At 31.9% G+C, this 11,459-nt stretch overlaps 1 protein-coding gene across 1 annotated transcript; it reads left to right on the top strand.

Annotated features, from left to right (window-relative positions):
• Nucleotides 1-10,613, top strand: LOC149511074 (uncharacterized). Its single transcript, XM_089756388.1, has 4 exons — nt 1-583; nt 1,005-1,154; nt 10,262-10,353; nt 10,554-10,613. The coding sequence occupies exons 1-4, from the start codon at nt 1-3 to the stop codon at nt 10,611-10,613; spliced, it is 885 nt and encodes a 294-aa protein (XP_089612514.1).
• Nucleotides 10,614-11,459: the final 846 nt, after the last annotated feature.

The following is an 11,459-nucleotide window of genomic DNA, read 5'->3' as shown; positions in this document are numbered from 1 at the left end:
ATGGAGCAAACGCAAAAGAACGAGATGATAGAGGAAGTTTCAGAGATGCAACCTTCAGCATACCGAAACAAAGAGAAAGAAGAAGCTTCTGCTGCTGCACTCATGGAGCTAACCGAAAGACTGTTCGCGTATGCCATGAAAGACCAGTGGGATGAAGTGTTGGCTGCCTATAAGGAGAAGCCTGAGAGTCACATGGTCAAGATCACTGCAGCTGAAGACACTGCTTTGCATTTAGCAGTCTCCGGTGGGAAGATAGATTTGGTAAATAAAATGGTGGATATCTTGGTAGAAAATGATTCAAATGCTTTGAAAGCAAAGGATAAGAGAGGGAATACACCACTTCACACAGCAGCAGCACTGGGAAAAGCAGGCATGTGCTTTTGTATAGCTTCAAAAGATCCTAATCTCATTGCTGAAGGAAACGAAAAGAACGAAACCCCATTTCACTTGGCAGCTAAATATGGCCATAAAGATGCTTTCTTTTGCCTCTGTTCTTGCTACAAAGGAAACCCCTCGGATATGTGCAGAAGGGATGCAGATGGTAATACCATTCTTCTTGCGGCCATTGCTAGAGAACACTTTGGTAAGTTCCATTGATTACTGATCTCTTTTGGATTATTTTTTTAATTTGAGAAAGGTCAGAAACAAAATCATGTTCTTTAAGCTAGAGTCGTGCACTAACTAATTGAGCCAATTGCTTAGGTGAAACGGATCTATCTTTAGAATTAGAGTATCTATAAACACCTCAAAATTTGAAAAATTAAAAATTTGAAATAATTTTTCTTTGATACTTTTGAAAATTTTTCGTAGATCCTTTTCATCAACAATTGGTAAATACATCTGGTAATTTTTTTATATATTATAAATAGACACCCTAAAAAAATTGATAAGTCCATCAGGTGTATACTCGTTTTGGATTTAATTACAATATTTTACCATCGTCTTGTTGTCTTTTTTGATGAAACTTAGTTCTTATAAGAAAATCTGTTTTTTTTCTTTGACAGATTTGGCATTTCAAATCATATGCAAATACCCTGAGCTCGTGAATTATTTCAATGCAAATGGTTTATCTCCTCTCCATATTCTAGCCACGATGACGAATGCATTTAAAAGTGGTAGTCCTCCTGGGTTTTTTGATTGGATCCTCTACCGCTGTAAGCAAATTTTTTTTCTACCAAATTTAGTTACTATTTTTAATTGGACGAAGGAGGATTTTAATTATATTTTTTAAAAATTATAATCTATTACATCAATCACTGAATAATCAAGTAAAGTTGAACCAATCAATAAATAGTGAAACTTGAGGCTAGAATCACAAAGTCCATTTTATAGCATTGATATGTCCTACCTTCAAATGCAATTCAATTAATTAGGAACTTGTATACGCTAAAGTACTTAAAAAATTATACATGAAGTGCTACAAGCAATATTACTTGCATTAGATTTTTATCTTATTCAATCTAGATGGAGTGCAAATTGCAAAAACTTAGATTATACATACTTTTACTTATATCTATTTAATAAAAAAGATATATATTTATATATTTGACATACGAAAAATATCTAAAAGAAATAAGGGGCATCGAACCATAGATTTACCACTCTTACCAAAGGTAATTTAACCAAATTTGATTTGTAAATATTTAATAACTAGTTTTTTTACCCGTGCCATGCAAGGAATTTTTCATAATTTAAAATTTTAATTCATACTAATTTTTATATTATATATAGATAAAGAAAAATATTCTTAATCATCTATATTTTATACTTTATAATTATAAAAGCTATATACATATAAATTATTATAAAAGAATTTAAATAAGCATTATAAAAGTTTTGAATTATAAAAATAAAATTACATACAAATTTCAATGAGAAAATCAATCTCTTGTTTACAATTATATATATTTTTAAAAGTATATATTATTTTAGTATGAAAACTAAAATTTACACATGTGATATGTCATGAAAGACTTTTTCATGTTTGACTTTGAAACTTTATCATTTCAAACTTTTGTAATGAAAATCTAATTATTCTATATTTTATAAAGAAAAAACTATTAATTGTGAGAAGAAATCATAAATATATATTTGATAATTATTTAATTTTAAAAAATTCTAAATTTTTAAAAATATATTTTATCCAAGTGTAATTTTTAATTAAGATAAAAGAGATTTGTATAATTTTAAATTTAGATATGTGTGTAATTTTAAATTGAGATAAAATATATTTCTCTTTTATTTTAAATTATAGAAAAATAATATTTCCAAAAAAATCATAGGAAAATAAAGAAAAAAAAATAGTAAACAATAGTGATTCAACCACAAATTTTATTTATTTAAATTTATGTGAATATTGATTTAGATAGTGTAGGATTTTTTATGATTCCTAAGATTTAGGGATTTAACCTTAAAAAATTATTTAAAATTTGTATTTCATAGATAGGGGTAAGAGTAAGGTATAAGATATGTTTTTTTAGATTTAAATTAGGATAAAATTTATATACTTTGAAAGATTTGGATAAATGTAAATTGTGAAACTTTAAAATTTTAAAAAATTGAATAAAGTTATGTAGAACTATCCTATGTGTTATTACTATGGGTTATTCAACTATGCGTCCACGTAAACAAATCTTATTAAGTTTTTATGTATGTTATAATATAATATTATATATGATATAATATCATATGATAAGTTTAAGCATTTGATTTAATGGTAAGTACAAGTATCTCTTGTTCAAAGATCTAATTTTGCTTACATTCATGTGATATGTTTAAAAAGTATTAGACTTTTAGTTTCAATGATTAGGGTTCAAAATTTGTCAATCTCAAATATATATATAAAAAAAAAGCTGGAATTTTCTTTTTCTCAAATAAAAAAAAACTTGAATATTAAAAATTTTTTGAATTAAAATTCAATTATCATCCAAAATTTTATCATTTTATTATCAAATGAACCTTTAATTGAACAAAAATTGATTAGTGGCTATCACCATCACGTGACCAATTTTCATTCAATCTAAAACTTAATTAAATAAAAATAAATATAAGAGGATCCACTTGAATAAAAATTAATACTTGAGGGTTGAATTAATTATAATAAAATAGTTAACTTAAATGATAATTTGATTTTAATTCAAAAGTTTTTATATTAAAAAAAAGAATTACATATACATCTTTTTGATAAAAAAGAAGTGAAGGCTAAAAATTAAAGAAAAATTTGTGAGTTGTGCAAATTGAAGCTCATTTAAAAGAACCTATCTTTTAAAATAAATAGATATATGATAATTAGTTTTCTTAAATAAATAAATTAAAAATACATGAATCACTTAAGATAAAATAGTACACTTTTATTTGTACTAAGCTCTGATTTTAGAGTGATCCTAGAAAGAAGAAAAGAAGGGCAGTTAGAGACAAAAGTAAGGAATGTTTCATTTATTTGCACTTCAATACACAAGTTAGAATGAATAAGGTTGGAAGGAGAGTAAAAATGAGAAATAAGAATAGTATGAACTTGCCTTAATGGTGTTTGGACCTTTATATTTATAGATAAGCAATGAGAGACCATTAGGGGATAATAAGGACCTTATTAAGCTAATGTGGCACTGGATATGTCAAATCGATTTGACATGTTAGATCAATACAAATGTCAGAATTACCCTTGGTTGTTAGCTGAAAGGTTCTAACAGGAAAAAAAATCACTATACCTTTTTGACAACTAAATGTCCCCAACATTCTCTCCCCTCATCGGACAATTTGAATATTAGACTGTTGGATGTATAATTGATGCACTTGGTGTAAGATAGGTTGGCAAAAAAGTATGACATGAAATTTGATTTTTCGAAGCCAACATCATAGAAGAGGTCGATATTAGGGGACAACTAGCCTTGAGGCATGGTCCGATCTTGTTAGGGTCTAATCTTATGCATATGTCTTAGGTTGAGTGCATAGCTTGCTTGAAAGTTGTTAAGATATTAATTGTTTGGAATGGTCTGAGATTAGTGGTGGAGTTCATTTGTAGATGTGAAACTTGTGTTTTATTTCATGAGTTTGGATTCAAGTCTCTACTTTAAACTCTGATGAACTCGGTGTTTGGTCTATCCCAAAAGGTTATCTGGTCTGGTCAATCTGACTTGAGATTTAACTAGTTTAGTCGATTTGATAGTATTATATGAGGAAAAAGGTAGTCTGACCATTAAAATTTAAAGAAAGAAGACAAAAAGATATCTTTCCATCTTTGTTTTAATACATGGCATGGTTTATATCATTCATCTGATCTGCAGTGTGGCTATGTGAAAGGCTGTTGGGGCTTTCATTTTTCACCTTTTTACTTTTTTTGCTCTTAGTTTGATCTAAATTTTTTAATCTCAAAAGATTTTTGGCCTTAAAGTTTTTTTCCACCTTCTTTAGTATGTATTTTTAACCATGTCTTTTTAATATAAGTTCTAGAGAGGTCGGGAGTTTCAGGATAGAACCTGGGGGATCAGCTTAGGTAAAATGACGATGATCTGATTCCACTAGTCATCGAGAGTCATAATTGTGAGAAAATGGCCTTTTTGGTTCAACTCAATATCTAAGAAAGGGCAATGACAAAATGAAAAAAATGCTCAAACGATAAGGAATGGGTCGTAAGCACAGAGGAATTGTGTGATCAAATAGACGTTGACCTAAAAAATCCATCATTTTTTTTCATCTTTTAGTTGGGTCTATCTTCTATCATTAATCTTCTTTCATCTTCGGTTATTCCCTTTTTTAAGGTTTAGTCTTATCAATTTGCGTCTACTTCTGCTCTTTCACCTAATGATATTCTTGTTGTCACTTTTATTTCCTGTCGGTCAATTCTTGTTGAGATCACTTCCTCTTTTAAAAGGTCTCTACTTCATTTTTCTTTCTTCGAAGTTGAGTTGTTCTCAGCCACAATTTAGCCTTGGAATCTTACTCCTGTTCAAGAGTTAGAGTCTTCTAGCAGTGAAGATTCTAGTGATGAGGAAGGTTTCAGAAAAGAATAGAAGAAAATAATGCCTCGACTGAGGAAAGTGACAATGAAAAGGGAAATCTTATGGAGCAAAACGAATTGACCGAGGTCCTTATATATATTTTCTATGACATCGATATGATCTTCAAGAATGTGTAAGTGAACTAAATGGTAGGACAAATCTTGAAAACTATCTTAATATGTGTTTAGTTTATTACATCTGCGCTTTGGTGATAACTTTTTTTCCTAAAGAGGGGTACAATATAACAATGTCAAACTCCTCAAACTAGTTCATTGATAAACTAGAGCTACATTGGCTCTATGTATATTGTGATTCCTTCGTGGTCGGTCTGAGGTTTCCATTTCATTCTTTATTTATTTCAATTTTTAATTTTTACAATTTGACTATCACTCAGGCCACTTCTAATTCTATATGGTACATAGTTGTTTTCATCATTCTTTATCAGCATCTAAATATTCTTCATTTTCTCCCTCTATTTAGAAAATTTTTTATATTAAAATGCACCCTAATGATAAGAGGTGGTATTATGTAATAGCTTGACCCAATCTGAGCTAAATAAAAAATTAAAAGTTGCCCTTCCTTTGTTTTCAAAAATAAAAATAAATAAAGATAGTACGACCAAGGTCGAGGCATAGGTAATAATAAATGTGCCTAATGCTTTTATGGATGCACCAATGGCTTTTTTTGTCTTGGATTTATTAGATCGAGATAAGATAATGGAGTACAACCGTAGGGGGGCTCGTTATTGATGCCATAGGTTGACCTGCCCTAAAGTAATAAATGGGATGAAGTACTAGGATATGTTTAAGGTAACCTCATAGGATTTTATTTTAACCTAACTTTTATCTAATTTTTAGCTCAATTTTGCAAAAATGTCCGCCAATGATGACTTTGAATTAAATTAACTTGAGAATCCATCTAAGTTTTAGGACAAATTTTTTTAGATTAGTTGGAGCATAACCTCAATGAGCATAATTTGATTCTTATATTCAAGTATAAATTACAACTTTGAGATTAGTTTATTCCAAGCTATTGATAATAAACCTTTAAATTATTCATATTTCACATCTTTCGGATGACATTGCCTTTGATATCTTATAGTTTGTAAGTCACATCATGGATAAGCTCTTTAACTACATATGGTCTCTCATAAGTTGGAGCTAATTTGCCATCTCGGTAGTCTATTCCTGAAGCTTTAACTTTTTTAAGCACCAAGTCACCTTTTTCAATGTGTTTATGTCAAACCTTTTTAGGGCTATGTCTCTCTATTCTTTGATGAGGTTAAGGTTAGCCCTAAGTGCTTTTTTATTTTTGTTTTTTGAACTTAATTTGATCCTTAAGCTCAGAAGGTCGATATCGATAAATACCATAACTTCTATTCTAAATGCCAAATGAATAGGGTTTCACCTGTTGGTATTTTTATGGTTGTCCTCAAGGCCCATAGCACTTTTGGTAGCTCGTCGACCCACTTCCTCTTGGCTACATCTAATCTTTTTTTTTAGAGTTTTTAATATTGTCTTGTTCATTGTTTCAACCTGTCTATTGGACTAAGAGTGGGCGATTGACGTGAATCTTAGGTCAATGTGAAAGTTTGAACACCACTTTTTGAGCTTCGAGTTCTTAAATTGCTTGCCATTATCTGTTATTATAGATCGAGGTGAATTGAATCTACATATTATATTCTTCCATACAAATTTCTCCATTTGGGCCTTTATGGTAGTGGCTAAGGCCTTGACTTCAAGCCATTTCATGAAGTGGTCTACTACTACTAAGATAAATCTTTTTTTACTTGTGGTCAGGGTGAACAATCCGAGGATATCCATTCTTCACTACATGAAGGCCACAGGCTAATGATAGGGGTGAGCTCGATTGAGGGGAAATATTGCACGTAAATAAACCTTTAACACTTATCACTTTTTTTTACTAGTTTGGTTGCATCCTTTTTGATGGTAGGCCAATAATACCTTTACCTAAGTATTTTGTAGGCTAATGGTCAAGGTACAAGGTGGTTTTTACATATTTTTATATAGATTTCTCTCAGGATATAGTATTCTTCTTTCTCATCAACACATCTTTAAAAAGGTAAACTAAAGGATCTTCTGTATAGCTTTCTTTGATTATTGTGTACCAAAGAGCTTTTTCATCAATGTTTTAACTTAGGTCCTATCTTCGAGTAGTGTTCCCATGGTTAGATACATTTTGATAGGTGTAATCGAGGTTTTTTTTCATGATCTATCTTACGAGCTTTTTCTCAAAACTTTTGTGTGCTAATTTCTCTACCAAGACTTAGTCTAGACTTTTCGTTATTATTCCTGAAGCCAGTTTAGATAAAGAATCTATCAGCAAGTTCGTTTATCTTAATTTTTTTTTTACCTCAGCCTTAGTAAAATCAACCACCAGGGCCAATACTTTATCAAGATATTTTTGTATTCCTTCTTTCTAAGCTTTGAACTCCCTATTAATTCGATCAACCACTAACTAAGAGTCATTATACATAGTTATATATTGAATATTCAGCTCGGTTGCCAATCTTAAACTAGCTATGAATGCCTCATACTTTTTATCATTATTAGATGTCCTGAACTTAAATCTCAAGGCGTATGGATACTGCAGTTCTTTCAAGCTAATTAGAATAAAGTTAGCTCATCCACTATGGTTTGTGACCAATCCATTAATATAAAGCTTTCATTTTTTCTTATTTAGGGTTTTATCTTTTTTCTCAGGTTATTTTTCAAGTTAGGTCGAGTTGAGCTCTACAATAAAGTCTACTAGCACTTAAAATTTCAAGACTGACCTGAGTAGTATATGCAGGTTGAACTCGCTGAGCTTTACTACCTATTTAATTAGCCTTCTTAACATTTTTGGCTTTTGCAAGACTTCTTAAGTTTCCTGACCAAGGTGACAACTGTATAAGCTAGTATTCTATGCCGTTGTAGTTAATTTTTGGCCTTATCAATACTTTGCTTATAAAATTGACTGGTCTTTATTTTTCTTCTTTTTCTTGGATTAAGACCAAGCTAACAGCCTTGTTCGTGGTGGCAATGTATAAGTATAAGATCTCATCGGATCTTGGCTTAGACAAAATAGGTGAAGAGGATAAAAACTCTTTAAACTCTTCAAAAACTTTTTGATATTGAAGGATCCACCTAAAGTCAAAAATGTTTTCAAAAGTTTTGAAGAAAGACAGGCATCATTCTATCAACCTGGACATGAATTGGCTTAGGGTTGCTATTCTTTCAGTTAATCTCTATGCTTTTTTTATGAAAGTCAGTGCCTTCATGTTTAGGATTGCCTAAACCTTTTTTGGGTTCATCTCTATCTTTCTTATTAATCATGTAATCGATAAACTTTTTCAATGTGACCTTAAAAGCATATTTGCTCAAGTTAGGTATCATATTATACCTTTTTAAGGTGTTGAAGGTCTCTCTGAGGTCTTTTAGATAGTTTATCAAGCTTTTGTTTTTAACTATCATGTCGTCCACATACACTTTCATGTTACGATCAATATGATTTTTAAACATCCTGTTTATTAACCTTTGGTAGGTATTTCTATATTTTTTAATTTGAAAGGCATTACCTTGTAACATTAAAGGCCTTTCTTGGTAATAAAAGGTCATCTTTTCCTCATCATCTTTTAGCATCTTAATTTGGTTGTAACTAGAATAGACATTCACAAAACTAAGGAGGTCATGTTAAGTATTATTGTCCACCAATTGATTTATGCTAAGGAGAGAAAAGCTATCTTTTGGACATGCTTTGTTCATATTGGTAAAGTTAAATCACATCTTCCATTTCTCACTGTGCTTTTGACCATGACTACATTAGCTACCCATTCATGGTAGTAGACTTCCTTAATGAAGCCTATTTGTAGTAACCTGTCAACCTCTTCCTCAATGGCCCTTTATCTTTCTGGGGTCAAGGTTTTTTTTTTATCGAACTAGTTTTACATAAAGATTAGTATGCAACCTATGGACTATTACTTTGGCATAAATTCCAGGCATATCAAATGGTGCCTAGGTGAACAGGTTGGCATTATCTCTTAGAAATTGAATTAACTAATTATTATGTTGAAGTTTGGTTTCTATCTATATATGTTTTTCAAGGATGCTAACCTATAACATAATTGTTATGAGATCCTTGGTTGGCTCAGGTTGAATTTTATGTGAGTCTAGTATTTAATCAATTATCTCTTTTTGTTCAATTAGGTCGAGACCATTTCTTACGAAAATGATATGATGATCAGTATGTTGTTGATGACTTGCTAAATATATAAGTAGTGAAATTTATATGTATTTTTTATTTCATACTGTATTTTAATCGACATATCAACTTGGTCTAAATGACATGTAGTTGTTTACGTCGGCTTAAGAGCTCAATCATTTTTGGGGTTACCTTAAAAAAATTTTAAAAATAGCACAAAAATTTTCTTTTTGTTAGAGCCTAAGAGCTCATAGCAACTTAAGAACGCACTTTTGTCAGATCAGTCTTACGTTATGTGTTCTTGCTTATGGCTTCTTACTTCTTGTCGACTTTCGCTATTTGTCTTTCATCAGTGCTTTTATTCTCAGTCAAACTACTAGCCTGTTTCCTAATCCTCTTTGTTATTATTGTGACATAACATTATCGTGTCGTGGACTGGTTTTTCCTGACCTTTCTAACCCCACTATGAGCATGCTTGAATTAAACTTTTTTTTGGTTGAGGTAGAGCTACCTCTAATGATCACATTAATCATCCTGACGATTGGCCTATTGTTATCAATTTGAACCTTTTCTTGAATCAACTCGTCTCCTTGAACTTCCCTTTTTTTCATTTTTTAGCCTTCTTTTTTTGCCCCTGGTGGGTTTTTTTCAATCTTATCTATAGTCTATTCTAGATTGGCTTTATCTTTGCTACTCTACAAACCTCTTCGACTACCTTCTCATTATTAGAGCTTTGTTCTTATTTTTCAGGTCGACGTATTTTTTGGTGTTACGGCCTATCTCTCTATGAAAGGTACATCTTTTGGTTGGATCCCTCCTTATATTCTGTCTCAATGGCTTTGACCATTTGAGGTGAGATTTCTTTTAATTTACATTAAAATCCTCTCTCAAGAGATATTAAGTGCAGTGTAGTTTCTTTATTCACTAGGGCTTTTATCCCTATGTTGTCTCTCTTGGGGGAGGATCATAGAAATCCTTGTCCTTTCTACGATCGAGGATGGGGGATGAACCTCTCTCACCTAGGTTCTTTTTCATTGTAGCTTTAGCATTTATATATTTCTTAGCTATTAGCAAGATATTGGCTAAAGTTTTAGGTGGTTTTAACGACAAGGTTAACTTAAAGTGGTACTCTTTGTCATTAAGTCCACTTGTCAAGGTAGTTATAGTGGTTGTTTGCTCTAGGTCTTTAACTTGTAGAGCTTTCACGTTAAAACGAATGACATAGCTCTTTAAAGATTCATTGCGACCTTGGTGGATTAAATCAAACTTAGAGTTCTTCGCTCTTTGACTACTCACAAATCTAGACAAGAAAAAATGGTTGAGCTCTTTGAACATTGTAATTAACCTTGATTCCAGGCTGCTATACTAGAACCAAGCTATGTCCTTATGAGTGGTAGCCAGGCGTTTGTACATTAAAGCTTCATTTGCACCCTGCATCCTCATGTTAGTCCTTTAAAGTTTCAAATGATTGAAAAGGTTAGAAGTACTGTCATATATTTCTAAGGTTGGCATTTTGAACCCTTTGGGAGGTATGGCTCTATCAATTAGCGAGGTTTCTAGGAACTTAAGCTCATCCTTGAATGCCACTGCCTTTGTTTTTAGTTCTTTCTCCATGGCTTGCATCTGAGCTCCCCAGTCTTTATTTGGTTGGGGTTCGGGGTTTGTTTGAATTTTTAGGTTATGGCATGTGTCGAATTATGGCTGGGATAATGGCGAATTGAAGTGTTATGCTCCTTTTCTCTGAAGGCTGAAAAGGCTTCCAACTCTTTATAACTTTGTTGTCTTACCGTGGCTCCTCTACCATGAGTGATTAAGTCGGGCACTTTCGAAACTTATGGTGGGGTTATGGTTCGCAATAGTTGTTTAAGGGCCTCTATTTGTTCGATCAAGGCTTAGAATTGTTCCATGGTCAGACCTGTCTGTGGTGGGGTAAGTCGTTATGAGTGTTGGCTATTATGCATTTTTGTTCTAGCCAAGATGGTTATTTCTCCTTTCTCTATTGTTCTCTTCCTTGGTGGCATTGTTTCGTGCTTAGCTAATAAGTGGAAAGGCCTCCTACCTAGCGTGCCAAATGTTTGTACCGAGGTTGAATCTTAGGGTGATCTTCGAAAAACAGAAAAGAAGTGTGGTTAGATGTAAAGGCATGAAGTGTTCCCTACGTTTGCATTCTGACATGTAAGTCAAAATAAGTGAGGTCAGAAAGAGAGTAATAAGAAGAAATAAGAGTAGTATACACTTGCCTTAATAGTGTCTGAACCTTCA

This window comes from Durio zibethinus, chromosome 27, assembly GCF_047325235.1.
Source record: "Durio zibethinus cultivar Kanyao isolate XHJ-2024 chromosome 27, ASM4732523v1, whole genome shotgun sequence".
Taxonomy (NCBI): domain Eukaryota; kingdom Viridiplantae; phylum Streptophyta; class Magnoliopsida; order Malvales; family Malvaceae; genus Durio; species Durio zibethinus.
The sequence above is the reverse complement of the archived record's forward strand: the minus strand, read 5'-3'. Positions and strand labels throughout refer to the sequence as shown.